The sequence below is a fragment of the Canis lupus genome, chromosome 29, assembly GCF_048164855.1.
Source record: "Canis lupus baileyi chromosome 29, mCanLup2.hap1, whole genome shotgun sequence".
Taxonomy (NCBI): Eukaryota; Metazoa; Chordata; class Mammalia; order Carnivora; family Canidae; genus Canis; species Canis lupus.
The window spans coordinates 28,583,221-28,599,024 of NC_132866.1; the positions used below are offsets into that span (position 1 = coordinate 28,583,221).

At 43.7% G+C, this 15,804-nt stretch overlaps 1 protein-coding gene across 1 annotated transcript in view; it reads right to left on the reverse strand.

Moving 5' to 3' along the window:
* Positions 1–15,804, reverse strand: part of ABCC2 (ATP binding cassette subfamily C member 2) — a 70,326-nt gene that overhangs the window by 20,084 nt on the left and 34,438 nt on the right. Inside the window, exons 11-19 of the mRNA XM_072805719.1 lie at positions 15,725–15,790; positions 13,396–13,533; positions 12,689–12,835; positions 10,949–11,033; positions 10,183–10,249; positions 8,235–8,361; positions 6,339–6,515; positions 4,921–5,088; positions 1,711–1,891 (exon numbers count right to left, since the gene is read on the reverse strand). Of these exons, the coding sequence (XP_072661820.1) occupies positions 1,711–1,891; positions 4,921–5,088; positions 6,339–6,515; positions 8,235–8,361; positions 10,183–10,249; positions 10,949–11,033; positions 12,689–12,835; positions 13,396–13,533; positions 15,725–15,790 (1,156 nt within the window). The remainder of the gene's footprint in view (positions 1–1,710; positions 1,892–4,920; positions 5,089–6,338; positions 6,516–8,234; positions 8,362–10,182; positions 10,250–10,948; positions 11,034–12,688; positions 12,836–13,395; positions 13,534–15,724; positions 15,791–15,804) is intronic.

The window sequence follows — 15,804 nt, forward strand, 5'->3', positions numbered from 1 at the left end:
CCCAGGCAGGTACTTTAGTCTTCTCCAGGCCTGTCCCTAGAGTACATAAAGCCTGACATGAAGTTCTGACCTTTTCCTTTCTGCTGGTTCCCAGTACCCCTGCCCCAGCCTCCTGAGATAGCTGCCAATCCCTGTCACCCACATCATCCTGTTCTTTGTTCCTGCCCTATCCCCCCGACACTTACAGAGTTTCTGGTTTAGGCTTTTCTTTCCATCCTTTGTGCTCCCCAGGGTGGTTTTGAACCATCACATTTCCTGACCTCAACGCCTGCATGAATTCCCACTTGCAGGCTTTATAGCTACTCCCTCTCCCAACTGAGTTCTGGAATGCTTTCTCAGGCTTGACTTCCTGCTGGTGACTGCTATCTGAAGCAGATACCAAGAACTATGTACAGGACTACTGATGGCAGATTTTTGAGAAGGTTCTCAGGGGGGTGCCTGAGTGGCTCAGTTGGTTAAGTGTCTGCCTTTGGCTCAGGTCATGATCTGAAATTCCTGGGTTTGAGCCCCACATTGGGCTCCCTGCTCAGCGGGGAGCCTGTTTCTCCCTCTCCCTCTGCCTGCCACTCCCCCTGCTTGTTCGCTCTCTGTCAAATAAATAAATAAAATCTTAAAAAAAAAAAATAAAAGGAAAGTCCTCAGGGATCAGGGTTTCACTGCTGACTAGAACTAACTGGTGAGGGATCCCTGGGTGGCGCAGCGGTTTGGCGCCTGCCTTTGGCCCAGGGCGCGATCCTGGAGACCCGGGATCAAATCCCACATCGGGCTCCCGGTGCATGGAGCCTGCTTCTCTCTCTGCCTGTCTCTCTTTCTCTCCCTCTCTCTGTGACTATCATAAATAAATAAATTAAAAAAAAAAAAAAAGCACAGTGCTACAATAAGGTGCTTAAAAAAAAAAAAAAAAAAGAACTAACTGGTGACCCCAGCGGTGGTGGTATTAGGGGCTATTCCTGTACTACACTGTGAGACCATGCAAACTGCCCTGATTTTTCCCCATTTAAAACCCCCGGTGGGGATCCCTGGGTGGCGCAGCGGTTTAGCGCCTGCCTTTGGCCCAGGGCGCGATCCTGGAGACCCAGGATCGAATCCCACATCGGGCTCCCGGTGCATGGGGCCTGCTTCTCCCTCTGCCTGTGTCTCTGCCTCTCTCTCTCTCTCTCTCTCTCTCTCTCTCTGTGACTATCATAAATAAATAAAAATAAAATAAAAAAAAAACCAGTGTTATTGGTGTATTAGTCAAGATGCCTTCTTAGGGCTTATCTAGAATTTTGTAGTATGCTATTAGTATCAGCCCAGAAGCTGTCCAGGAAGTAGTTTTAGTGGATTCAGGGTAGGTGGGTTGGGATGTGTGATTTGAATCCATAGAAGCACAGCATCTGTAAAAGGGGGTCCCTGATGCCACTAGCATTTCTTCCACAAGGCTAATCACCCTGAATCTTCAGTCATACCCTTCTAGTGTCCATTGACTACATGTCAGAGACCCTATGAGCAAGATGAACCCCCAGTTTGGCTCAGACACAGAGTTGCTATGTCTGTGATTTTTTTTTTACAGAGACATAAAATACTGAAAGAACAGATTTTGGATCTCTGTGTAATTCACTTCCAAGTCGAATTCACTGGATACTGAATAGTTCAGAAAGTAAATAGCAGTTTATCACTCCTACCCTTTCCATACCCAAGCTTTATCCTGTTCCAATCCTCCTCACATACCTGTGGCCTCTCCTTCAGGACCCGTCTGTTTTGTGAATGTCTTCAGAATCTTAGCAAACAATCCTTTCTTGGCCAGCAGAGTGTTGTAGGATCCCTTCTCCAAGATGGTGCCATTCCCCAGAACCACAATCTCATCCACTTGGGGAAGAAAGTGAATGCTATGTGTAACCAAGAGTCGAGTCTGAAAAAAAAACAACAGTATGTTGTACCACCAGCTTCTCTCTGTGAGACCCTCTGTCTGCCACCATCCTTGGCTTGCTCTTAAAAACGAAAGGAACTTTCCACTGACAATGGGTAGCTAACTTCTAACTACCCAGAATGTCTACTACCTTCCTTCATTTTTCTTTTTTTTTTTTTTAAAGATTTATTTATTTCTTTATGATAGAGAGAGAGGCAGAGACACAGGAGGAGGGAGAAGCAGGCTCCATGCCAGGAGCCCGATGTGGGACTCGATCCCGGGACTCCAGGACCGCGCCCTGGGCCAAAGGCAGGTGCTAAACCGCTGAGCCACCCAGAGATACCCTCATTTTTCTTTTTAAGAGCAAGCCATCAACTTAATTCATATAGGGCCCTGTTTTAAGATGTAGCCTTGACCACTTGGCCTCTTTTACTTCTTCTTTCCTTCCCTGCACCTCATCCTAACACAAGACCCTGTGTGTAGGAGGAGACTCCTTCTGGAGTCTACATCCTGGATATATTCAGTTATTTTCCTTTAGGGACAGAGAAGTTTGCCCACACACATTCTTCCAGCTTCCTGGGAGCTTAGGAATGTCACCTGAGATCAAAGCCTGTCAACATAACCGATGCATACAAAACTAATAACTAGCTAGCCAGCTAACCAACTTCAACTAACAAGAGCTGCTCAGATTCTTTTAGCACATTAGAGACATTGTAGGGACATCAAACCTTGTCTTCAGTCCAAGCCCTCTGTGGTATGGGAAACTTGGCATCTCTTGTATTCCTGTCTGCAAACCACACCGACTACTGAAATAAGGACTCCAGTTGGAGAAAGACAAACACTCATGGATCAGTAATGCAGTTCAGACAGAAGCAATGGGGTTGAAATGGGCCTCTGGAGAGATAACCCAAACCACTGCCTCTGCTCTCTCTACTTCATAGCTCTATAGAGACTAGATCCCTCTTATCTGGAAGACCCAGGAAATGCTCATCCTCCAAATCTCAACTTTTCTGGGAGCCTTTCCTGAGTCCTTAGATAAGACTTGGGTATCCCTCTGATGCTTCTACTGTACAGACTGCCATTATTATAATAATTCTTGTATTATGATATTATTGTTTGCTTTTCTGTATATCTTCTCATTAGATTGTATGTTACTTGAGATCAGATCTTTTCATCTGTGCAGGCTCAGTCTTTGCCACAGACCAGTCATAGGGTGGTATACAGTTCATGAATGAATAGAGCCAAAAGGCCTTAAGGACAGGAGCCAGCGCCAGGAATAGGAGGGAGAGTGAGTTCCTGTTGACTCACTGATCCAAGAGTGGCAAAGAGCCTCTGTGGGACAGCAGCCCACTTAACATCTGATTGGCAGCAGTTAAATCAGAGGATAGGTGAAAGAAACAGGCCGAACACAGATGGAGTTTTACTGACTGATGCTGAGGGAGAGATTATTGACAGCCATCATTCTACCCTTGCTGTTGGTGAGGAGCACATTCAAATCCTCAAGGGGCTCTGTTAGCCCCTCCCCTACTCAGCCCACTGCATCAGGGCAAATATGCTAGCTTGTCCATGGTAAGGAAAGCCTAGTCTTCACCTACCACCAGCTCTTGTGACTTGCTCTGACCTCTTTATCTGTTGTCTCACAGGAGCATTGTGAGAGCCAAATGAGGTAACATAATCAAAGTGCTTAGCATAGGCCTAGAACATAATGAATACTCAAGAAATGTCAGCTTTATTTTTATGCTCAGGTTGAGTCATCCTTTCCAGGCATAGCATTCCTATGTCCTGCAAAGGTTCCAGGGAAGTATCTTAGAACATAGCTCTAATACATGAGGATGATCTATGTCCCAACAGCAACATAAGTTGTTGGGTCCTCTGGGAGGTTTTCTGACACCAGCCAATTCTCTGACATCAGGTAGGTATTCAACAATTCAATTCAATTCTAACTACCTGGAATTAGCACAAATCCCACAGTTTAAGAGCTCAGTCTCATGAGACTGGCCTGACTTCAGATGCTGGTTGTGAGTCTTGGGCCACCCATATTTCTGACCAACTAGCTATAAAGCCCCTTCCTTGTATTAGTGATTTGCTAGAATAGTTGATAGATATCCAGAACACACTTGATTTATGTTTGTCAGTTTATTGTAAAGGATACAACTCAAGAAGAGTCAAAAGGAAGAAATGCACAGGGCAGTGCATGGGGGTGTGGGTGCACCTGTGGGGTGCACCAATTGGATAACCCAATTGTGCTATCCTCTCAGCACCTTCACAAGATCACCAATCCAGAAGCCCTCAATCTCATTTTATTTTAGGTTTTATTTATTTATTCATGATAGACACACACACACACACACACACATACACACACACAGGCAGAAGCAGGCTCCCTACAAGAAGCTGGATGTGGGACTTGATCCAGGACCCTGGGATCAGGCCCTGAGCCAAAGGCAGTTGCTCAACCTCTGAGCCACCCAGGCATCCCTGAATCTTCATTGTCATAAATTTTTATAACCCAGTCTTTAGCTCCTCTCTCCCTCCCCCAGAGGTTTGTAGGTGGGGCTGAAAGTTTTAACCCACCTATCACCTGGGCTTTCTCTTCAACAGTCCTGTCCTAAAGCTATGGAGGGGTCGTACCCTAAGCCACTCTTTAGGCTTAAGAACAAAAACCTCCTAGTATTACTCAGGAAATTCCAAGAGATAGGAGCCCTGTGTCAGGAAATGGAGACACAGGCCAAATATATTTGTTGTTATGCTACAGGTCTCAAAGTGCCTTTTAATACAATCAATCATCTTAAGAGGCTCAAATGTCAGAGCCCCAAGACTCAGATTAACCAGTTCCAGCATAAGCCAGGACCTCAAGATGGGAGCTTTCCTGGGTCCTCTCCTGGGAGACCAATTCTGACACTGTATCTCCTCAGCAACCGAGGGGACAGGTAAATAAGAAAATTTGTTTCAGGACACACAGCAGTCCTAGGAGATGTATCTCCCTACTGCCACCCCAATGTTGTTTTTTTTTTCTTTATGTAACTTCTCACCTTGCCTTTCAATAGGCCATTGGGACCCAAGACCTTATTGAAAATATGTCTTCCCACATGAGCATCCACAGCTGACAGGGGGTCATCCAGAACATAGATGTCTGAATTCTGATAGGTAGCTCTGGCCAGGCTAATCCGCTGCTTCTGACCCCCACTAAGATTTATACCCTGAAGAAGAAAATAATTTCGATTAAGCACTACTCCATAGTTCCACCCTCATAGAGACTAAAGGAGGGGAAAGAAAGAGATTTGCTTCAATAAAGGTATCGAGGACTTTAAAACCTTACAAGTTTCTTTATACAAGTAAATAACTTTGGTTCAAATAAATTATTTCAGGCCCAATAATTAAATGTATGCCCAAATTACCATTTTTGATTGTATGATTTACTCATGATTTTTGTTTCCTGCCCCATGGGAATGTAGAGCTATACTAGGGCAGATTTTCTCTATTTTATTCATGGATGTAATTCCAGCATGGAAAATAGTGTGTGGCATGTAGTAGGTACTCAGTAAATGTATGTTGGATTAACAAAATCATTCCGGATCTATGTCTGGAGTCTATATCTAATAAAGTCTTCTAATATCTGAAGATCCTTGTCATCCAAAGACTACTCTACTCATTTTTAGTAATAAGGAGTAAGGTTAAAAACATCCTAAATGTGTATTTATTTGTGACCATATAATGGATACAGTATAATCATTAAAAATCTATTTTTAAGAAAGGCATTTAATAAGCTGAAAAAATCATTCACACTAAATTTCTTTTTTTTTTCAAGTGTTTATGGACCTGCATTTTAATTCTTTTTTTTAATAAATTAATTTTTTATTGGTGTTCAATTTACCAACATACAGAATAACACCCAGTGCTCATCCCGTCAAGTGCCCTCCTCAGTGCCTGTCACCCATTCACCCCCACCCCCCGCCCTCCTCCCCTTCCACCACCCCTAGTTCGTTTCCCAGAGTTAGGAGTCTTTATGTTCTGTCTCCCTTTCTGATATTTCCCACACATTTCTTCTCCCTTCCCTTATCACACTAAATTTCTAAGTGTGTGAAGCAGATCATTGGAACCTTCCTCTGGGCTTCACTCATATCGAGAGGTAGAGTCAGAACCTCTCAGCTCTGGTCCTGTCTCTGCTGTTCCTCTATCTGTGAGGCCAGCCTTGGGCCAGGCACTGGTTACTTAACCTCTCAGGTCCTAGCCTCATCAGCATTCTTTTAGATGACACAGTTCTGATATTTGCTTCCAGCTACAAAATTTTAAGTTTCAAATATTGCATAAACTTGGTTTTCTGGTATTTGTTCCAACCTGACTACCAAAACCGGCCAGCTCTTCTACTTCCATCCTCTTCACCATTTTCATTTTTTAAAAAATCTTTGCTATTTTTTCACCCTTCAAGGTCTCTTGGTGTCCAAAGTACCTTCTCTCCAATCTCAGCCAGGTCTCCTCCCGGCAGCACTTCCAAGTCTGGTAGGAGGGCACAGGCTTCTAGCACCTGCTGGTATCTCTTTTCATCCAACTCGGATCCAAAAAGGATGTTGTCCTTTATGGTGCCATTCTGAATCCAGGATTGCTGTGGGACGTAGGCTATGGTGCCCTAGATGTGAAGGGTCAGACCATGTGACAGTTGTACCTCCAGAAATACAGAGTTTAAGGAAGGAGTGGCAGGATGGGGAGGAAAAAAAAGAACATAGATTTGAAGAAAATCAATGTAGGCTGACTGAGCATCTGATATCTATAAATGTCTTGCATATATTGCACCAACCAAGGAGAAAGATTTGATATCCTATCCACCACTTAAATATTTGCCCACCCCCCCCCCCCCGCCTTTTTTACTATTACTTTCTAGCCATGATCCTAAAAACTGGGGGATGAATGCACATGCTACTTCTAGAACAGGGCTTTAGTTTGACCTCAGTGAGTTTTCTAAGACTCTGGTGAGAGGGCTAACACTGATAAGGGGGATGATATAGATGGTATTTTAGGAAGAACCAAGATATTTGAATTAGGGTGACTGGCTGATGCATAAGGCAGATCATGTCCAATGAGAGATGGAGCCTGACAAAGGCCTGTATTTGAGAATGGGCTCGCTTTTGAGTTAGCAAGAAAAAGCTTCCCAATATACTGGAAACTAATGTAACATGGTGTGTCAACTATACTCAAAAACTTTTTTGAAAAAGCTTCCTAAAAGGAGTTAGGAAACTGGGGTGCCTGGGTGGCTCAGTTAGCTAAGCATATGACTCTTGATTTTGGCTCAGGTCATGATCTCAAGGTCTTGAAATCAAGCCCTGGGTTAGGTTCTGTGCTCAGTGGGGAATCTGCTTGAGATTCTCTCTTTCCTTCTACTACTCTCCCTCCCCCCTCACATGCACACTTGGACTCACACTCTCTTTCTCTCTAATAAATTTTTTAAAAAGGAGTTAGGAAACAGATTTTAATCTGTAGAGTCTGTTCTGCTTTACTGTGTGTCTATTTAATGTACACTAGCTCATAAGTGACTGGTAAATTAGGGAATAAGGTCAGTATAATGCAGAAGAAGCATTAATTCTTCATTTTCTAAGCATGTCAGTATCAAGCAATCAGGGGCAAGTTTTCTCATAATTAAAAAAGAAGCGCTTAGCAAGATACAAAGATCTTAAGGAAAAAAGCTAAAAGAAATCTATTGACATGCCTTTTTTTTTTTTTAATGCAAGTGATGGCTGGTTAAATGATTCTAAGTATATAAAATTTCCCTTAAATTTAACTCTGGGGAAGCAGAGAGTACTAATGAGGACATTATGAAAAGTTTTCTTCTGTTAAAAAAATTTGATGAAGATATCTACACCCTATATCAAATTTTGGTATTGGAAGGAAGTACCCTCGAAGCCCAAGCTCTCAAAGGAGAAGGCAGGGGATCCAGGATTAGCTGTGATGCTGAGTGTCAGTTACAGTGCTGCTGCTTTAATTGCTATTATTGTTATTGGTTTTGTTGGTACCTTGGTTACAAAGTTATGTAAGTTTTTAATGATGTTTTTAGAAACACAGATAAAGCAGAATTGCCTGTACTTTGAAGGAAGAAGAGTTCTATTTAACAGCTTTCAAACTTAAGTATACATATGGGAATCACCTGGGGACCTCATTAAAAATGCAGATTTTTAGAATTTACCCTTGGGTCTGAGTATATGTGTGGAGTGGGGCAAAGAATCTAGTTTGCAAGTCTACCAAATGTCTGTAAGACCCCTCCTACTGCAAAACAACAGTGGTTATCAGATTCTCTTCCTCAGTGCTGTATGGTCCACATTTGAATGTCAGAACTCTTCTTGGCATCCTCTCTCACCTTGATGGTGATGTGCCCATGGACATCTTCCATTTCTCCCAGCATGGCTGACATCAAGGAAGACTTCCCAGAGCCTACAGTGCCCACCACAGCCACCAATTGGCCTGGCATAATGTCCAGGTTCACACTGAAAGAGAGAAGTGTATTTGAAGGAGATGAGGGCAGTTATTCAAGAGTGGTTCAGGCCACCTCTCAGACTATCCATGTTAAGTCTGGTTTGAGTCTTACCCACAAGACTGGAAAATTTGTCTTGGATATAGAAGACTTTGAAGTGCTTCTTTAATATCTTTCTTTTTTTTTTTTTTTAAGCTCTAAAGGGCTAGAGAGTGAACCCTTACTCAACTATCTACAAACAGTTTGTCCCAGTGTAGTTTCAACTGGAATAATTCTCTTAGCACCAACATGGTACCATTGACAAGACCTAATGAGAATCTGGTGACCTGAGTTCAAGTCTCAACTCTACTACTGCTACGCTGTATGATCTTGGAAAGTCACTTTCTCCGGACTTCCATTTATGAACTAACAGGATTGGAATAGATAAGTGTTTCCCAAACTTGACTGTTCAATGAGAATAGCCATTCAGTGGGGCACTTGCAAAAAAAGCACAAATTCCCTGCCCTTTCCTCTGGAGATCTGGTCGTGTCCTGCTGGGGAAGGGCACACACTGGGCTGGACTCCTAGCAACTCTGCGCCCACCTATTTTTGAGTCCCTAGAATATTTGGAACATTAGGAACTTGTTCACAATATTTCTGAATCTGCCTATTGCTACAGTATACATCTAAAAGAAGTTCAGCTGAAAGTGGGAGCTGTGTCTAGACTTCTCTCTGCAAAGGGAGGCTTTCAGGTTGAGAGGGTTCAGAGGAGGGGCTTCTGGCCCCAGTGCATCCTGGGGCAAGCTCCAGAATTCATATCAAAGGATGTAAGAATAAGAGAGAAGTTTGGAAAATCCTAGGTGCAACAGGGAGATTACATGCGCTGGATTGTGAAGAAAGATGTGGCCTGCTCAGGCTTCCTGGTGTATCGTGTGTGCTATGTTCAGTGGAGCTGGGTATATGTATCTAACCCTGCAGGTACTAGGTTTTCTCCTATCCAGATAGCCCTGTGATAAAGTTAAATTTCTAAATTAGGCCCAGGAAGAGATTAATGACAATAACTAATGAAGTAGAACAATTATAGCAGTATACTATAATAAAAGGTAGGTGAATGTGGTTTTACTCTCTTATTGTACTGTACTCACTCTTCTGATGATTCAAGATGTGACAATGCCCATGTGCAGAGCAGAAGTGAATGAATGACGTAGGCACTGTGACCTAGCATTAGGCTACTACTGACTTTCTATTTGTCAGGAGGATCATCTGCTTACAGAGAGGACAACCAAGGTTGCCTGTAGGTAACTTGAAACCACAGAAAGCAAAACTGTGGATAAGGAACTACAGTGCAGCATGGCAAGAAAGGGCTGGCTAAGGGCAGAGGAGGTGGGATGTGGAAATGGGTTATTTAGATGTAAAACTCTGGATCTCAAGTTTAATCTTAGTTAGAGGCGGCTCCCATTGCTCACTGTGGGGAACGAAGGCTCATTCTTGGTTACTATTCTTGAGTGAGTGAATAAACTTAAATTGATTTCAGATTCTTGGATGTATCCTTTCCCGTACCCAGAGCCCGAGGCCACTTCCCAACACTGCACTACCTCCTTCCACAATCCGGAATACCTGTCTTCATGGGTCCTTAGCAGGATGTATGTGTCCCACAGGAAGACAGTAGAGAGGCAGATGCAATTATAGGGAAAGAGGCTCAGGGGTTTTGCTGTCAGTACATCCCTCCGGGGGTTCAGCCTGCACTATCTCTACCTGAACATGGGCACATGTGCCCTATTACATGGACCTTTCTAATAACAGGGCTGGCAAAGAGAATTCTGAAGAACAGCAGGGTGGGAAGGGGGCAACTCACTCTCGGATTGTGGCTTCCGAGTCCCGGTCCCAGGTGAAGGAGGCCTCTGAGAACTGCACAGCTTTGTCTGTGGAGAAGAAGGCCCCTCTTTTCATGAGCTGTAGGCCCCATGTGTCTGCTCCTTCTCAGCCCTCATGTGTTTCCCCCTCTTGGCTTCCTTCAGCAGCACCTGAGATCCCCTCTGCCAGGCGCCGGCTCCTCCATGAACAGGAGGGAAAGGAAAGCTCCCAGCTGAGACCAAAAGTGGCCTGCAAATAGGTTGGATTGTTGGATTGTTGGTTGAATTGCCAACCTTGTCAGTAGCCCAGACTCTTGACTTGCAGACACTCTGGGTCTGTTCTTGGGCCCCCTGCTGCCTAGCATCCTGGTAAAAATTCCAGCTCCAGATAGAAATCTAGCAGCTCCCTGAACTCCAGACCCATGGCTTGCTCTGGCTGTGGCTGCCCCCCAGGCCTCAGAGCTCCAGTCTACCTTCCCCAATTCCTATGCTTGGCACTATCCTGACTTTTGCTTTCTAGATGTTTTGCAGGATTCCCTGCTCATCCTCAGAGTGGCTGGCCCAGCTTTGTTTAGCAATCTGGCTAAGTACTCTGCTCTAAATGAAAGCATAATTTAAGTAAAAACAGCAAGCTTATTATGTAAAGGTGGGTTTCAAGATAAACTCCCAGGTCTCCCTTTCAATCAGTTTGCCGCCCAGAGGCCCCAGATATTGAGTTCAGGTGCCAGCTCTGTGGCTAAGCTTGGGGAGCAGCTTCAGATCTATTACCAGAACTGCTGTCACGTCGAATGGCGGATGTGTCTAAGTCATCCCCTCCCAAGTACTTTTCCAGGCGTTCTCTGGAAACGCTGGCCTAGAGAGGGACACAAGGGATCTGAAGAATAAAAAAATCCAATGACAAGCACAAGCAGGGAGAGAATTTTGACTTTGCCATCAGCCCTGGATGTGGAAGCAGTCCACCTGCTGAGTTTCTAGCCAATGATTTGCCATTTGCCACAGCTGGACCCTCTGGACACCTACCACAGACTCATCCACACCTCAGCCTCAAGAGACAGAAGGAAATTAAGATGCTCTGTTTCAGCCCCTTAGAAAACTTGGGGGTCAACTCTCTTGCCATCTCTCCAATCTTTGGACCTGGTTCCGGAAACTGTCTTCTGCCTTCCTCTAAGACAAAACCCTAACTTCTGTCTAGTTTTGGTAACTGGGCCCCAGATGTGCTCTTCTGTACTTGAGTATCCATGCCTTGGGCTCATCTGGTGTCCTAACTGAGCCACTACTAGGACCCTTTATAGAGGAATTGGCCACGGCACCATAGTGACCTTTCACATCTCCACATAGGCCAGGTTTAAACCACAGCTGACCCAAGCATTGGCAGACATCCTGTAGTCTCCAGAAACAATGAGAACTTGGAATTCTTGGGAGCTTTTACAAGGACATTTCTCACTTGCCTCCCTATTTCCAGGGAACCTGTCATAAGATGGTTTCTCCTTGCCACCCGGGTTCTAATGAAGGAGCAGACTCTCTGCCTTGCTCCCTCCTGAGCACCGCTGTAGGCTACAAAACTGTGTGGGTGCTGCTGCACCAATCAGCTCCTCAGACACAGGGAGCCACACAGCAGGGGTGCATGGTCATCCTGTGAGATGGGGATGAAGGGAGTGGACACCTCTGCTGACTTTGCTTTGGTTATCTGTGTAGTAAACTAACTGCATCTAAAAAGAGCCTGCTGTTTCTCTATCAGTCAAATCTGTTAGCCTTTCTTCACTCCCTCCAGGACAGGGGGTCACTCTTGTGGTCTGAGCCAGCCACTGCCTGGGTAAATGCATATCACTACACTCCATCTTCCTGGCCACCTCACCAGTCTACCTCCTGTCCCATGAATGTCCTCCTGAGGTCTGGTACCTGGTCCATCTCAGTGTCTATGCTCACTTTGCAGGACTCAGACACTGCCTCTGGCCCATCCAAGATCTCTTAAACTCCAAACTGACAGCTCGAAGCTCAAGAACTGCATTCAGTTTTACCCTTACATAGCTTCATGCAAGACAATGTCTTTTCTTTCCCTTTGTGCCATATTTCCCTAATGCTTATAAATACCCCAAAGCCCTGGAAAAATGTGGGGGAAACCAGGCTGGGAAAGGGGCTTAAAAATGTTCCAGGTACCAGGGCTCATCACCATCATCTCACTAAATGCTCTCACAAGCACTCTCTCCCTGTGAGGTAGAGAAGATTGGTATGATTATCCTCATTTTATAGTCAGATTAATTAGGGTTCAGAGAGCTTGTGATTTTACTAAGATCAAACTTGGTCTCCAAGTTTGTTGGTCTTTACTTGGTCTTGGTCTTGGTCTTTACTTGGTCTTGGTCTTTACTTGGTTTTTACTAAGACCAAACAAAGGTCTCTAATTGAAAGTTCACCAGCAGAAGCTAGACGTGCACTCTGAGAGGCTAGTCACTTTGGAACATAAGGCTTTTAACCAGAGATAATCAGGCAGCAGTGAGAGATCCTACCCACCTGGAGCAGTGAGGAGATTACCATGGGGAGCATGCTCAGGGGAAAGCGCAGGATATTGAAGAGGGTGATGGAGGTGAATGCCTTCTCTGCATCCAAAACATTATTGCTGTCCACCAGAGTGTAAACTGAAAACGTGATCACAGACACCTGGAGAAGCAAGGTCACGAGGAATTCATTCCTAAACGGGTCCAAGCGGCCTTATGCTAAGACTCAGGAACATGGTATATCAGAGTTGAAGGAGCTTTAGGAATTTTTGTCTCAATCTTCTTGTGTTACAGCTGAGAAAGTGGAGCCCAGAGGAGAGGAAACATCTTGCCTGAGGTCACAAGGTCAGTTAATGGTATCACTGAGACCATAGTTTGGGTCTCCTGGCTCCGATATTGGTGTTCCTTCCCACTCTAAATCCACACAGCCTCCTCAAGAAGATAGAAAGTCTCCTATGCAAACCATTCCTGGATACCTCATTGATGACAACCATTCTGGAAACTTGCTCTGGGCTGCCAGAGCACCAAATTGTACACTGGGGTGAAACTAGAGCTGGGGCACGAGGTAGGGATAGTGGCTCTGAGAAAGTGAGGAGGGGCCAGAACTCCCTGGATTTGAGGGCTAGGCCTACAGCACTGGGCAGCCTATCTAGAACCTTCCCCTTCAGGCAGCTGATTGATTGGCAGCTTCCTCTTCCCAGCCCATTGATTGCTGTCACTCACCAAGACCGGAGTTAAGTATAAGAGAAACACCATTACAGACTGCATCTGCCCGAAGGTCAGCAGGTTCTTGAGCTCTTTCTTCCGAAGTTCGTGGACTTGGTTTTTGAATGAAGGTTCCCAGGCAAAATATTTCAGGATCTAAGAGGATAGAAAACAGCACAGCTCACACCGTTGCCCCAAAAGGGCTCATCTGCCCAGATTTTAGGATGTGTTCTCCAAAACGGGGGATGGAAGGTAGAAATCCAGATTATAAAGTATGATTATAGAAAGATAGGCTGCATTTGCTGACAACCTACTATATACAAAATGGCTTATACACATTATCTTACTTAATCCTTATAACAACCTTAGTGTGATCAATTGTCTCAGTTTACCTGGGTCTAAGGGGTTGCTTAGGACATGGGGCTTTCAGTGCTAAGCCCAGAAAGTTCTGGGCAAACCAAGGAGAATCCCTGATTTTTGCAGAATTATTGTATCAATTTTAGTGATAAAGAAACAGGCTGAAGAAGCTAATTAACTTTTTAAAATTTTTATTTATTTATGATAGTCACACACACACACACAGAGAGAGAGAGAGAGAGAGAGGCAGAGACATAGTCAGAGAGAGAAGTAGGCTCCATGCACCGGGAGCCCGACGTGGGATTCAATCCCAGGTCTCCAGGATTGCACCCTGGGCCAAAGGCAGGCGCTAAACCACTGTGCCACCCAGGGATCCTGAAGCTAATTAACTTGACCAAAGTTACCAAGCTAGCAAGTGTTAGAACAGAGATGCAAAGTCAGAGCTATCTTTTCATTTTACTAGATTTAGCAAGAAGGCATATCAGAGCTCTGTGTAGAGAAATATCAGGGATTAAAAGAGGCCTCCATTTCATTTTCAAAAAGTTTAGGATAACACTTAAATCCTTGAATTCAAAACAACACAAATGTTAAAAAAAATAACATCTTGGTGACCTTTGTGGGAGTAAATGCATTATTTTGAAAGCTGGTCAATAGAGGGAATGAAGCAAGCATTTATCTTGCCTGTCCTGTACAAAATTTATTTTAGGGTAACTAACTAGTTGATTAAAGATAATTCTTCATTATAGAATTCCAGCTAATCATTGCCAAAGATTAATAGAACTAAAATTTAATAGAACTAAAATTTCACTCTTTTGCTCCTAATGAAATAATAGATCAAGGTAATGATCATTCATGGATGCAAGAACTCTTATGATAGTTTTCAATGTTGGCTGCATATTAGAATCACTTGGGGAGCTTTTAAAACATATGTATGCCTAGGTCTCAACATCAGAGAATCTAATTTAAATGGCTTGAATTAGAGCCCAAACTTCAGTGGGTTTTACAAACTGCCCAGGGGGCCAAAATGTGTTTCCAGGGCCACAAATCACTGCTCTAAGTGAAAGAATGGCAGGAAAAAAAAAAAAAAAAAAAAAAGAAGAAGAAGAACAGCAGGAAACCTATTAAGGGGTGAATCAGACTGACAATACCTGGATCATATCTATACAGTACCCTCTGAAAGTATCCTTCCTCCCTACCCCTACCAAACAAACAAAAACAAACAAACAAACCAACAAAAAAACTAATCAAGCCTCTAGATCTGATTGCTAATTTATAAGAAATACAGGAAACAACACAATCTGATTTCTCCAATATGACAAAAAAGGAATTAAAAAAACAAAACAAAAGGAAAGAGTCTATTATAGATTCAAAGAACTGGCAACTAAATGCTATGTTTGGACATTTTTTGGATCCTTATTCCAGCTAATTCAGCAAACAAATGACATATGAGGCAATCGGGAAAATTTAGCAGTACCCAAAAAAATGAGTAATCTTTTTTAGGTATACTAATGGTATTGTGGTTATGTTAAAAAATAAAGTCTTTTAGAAACATACAAAGTATTTATGAATGAAATGACAAGATATCTGGGATTTGCTTTAAATATAATCTAGCAGAGCATGAAGTGGATACACAGATCAGATCATGCTGATAATTGGTAGATGTGGGTGAGAAGTCCACTGGGTCTCATGAGATCATTCTCTACTTTTGTGTGCATTTGACAATTTCTACAGAAAAACATAAAAACAAACAAACAAACAAACATTTAAGGTAAATAAACAGAAATCCAGGTTTGAAAGAGGGCCTGAAACAGCTAGAAGGAGAAGCAAGAGACTTGGAGACTTGTGGACAGATGAGCCTGGAGTCCTGTGACACATCTCAGGCCCAGAAGGAGCTGTTCACAACCCCTACCAGGCTTTGTTGAGGCCAAGAACCCTTTGCTGCTGCTGCCACCATTTTACATGGAGGGCCTGCTCCTCCTCAGTTTCTCACCTTGATCCCACTGAGAATTTCATTCATGATCTTTAAACGTTTGTCTTTATTCTTCATATTTTTTACCTGTCAAGGAAAAA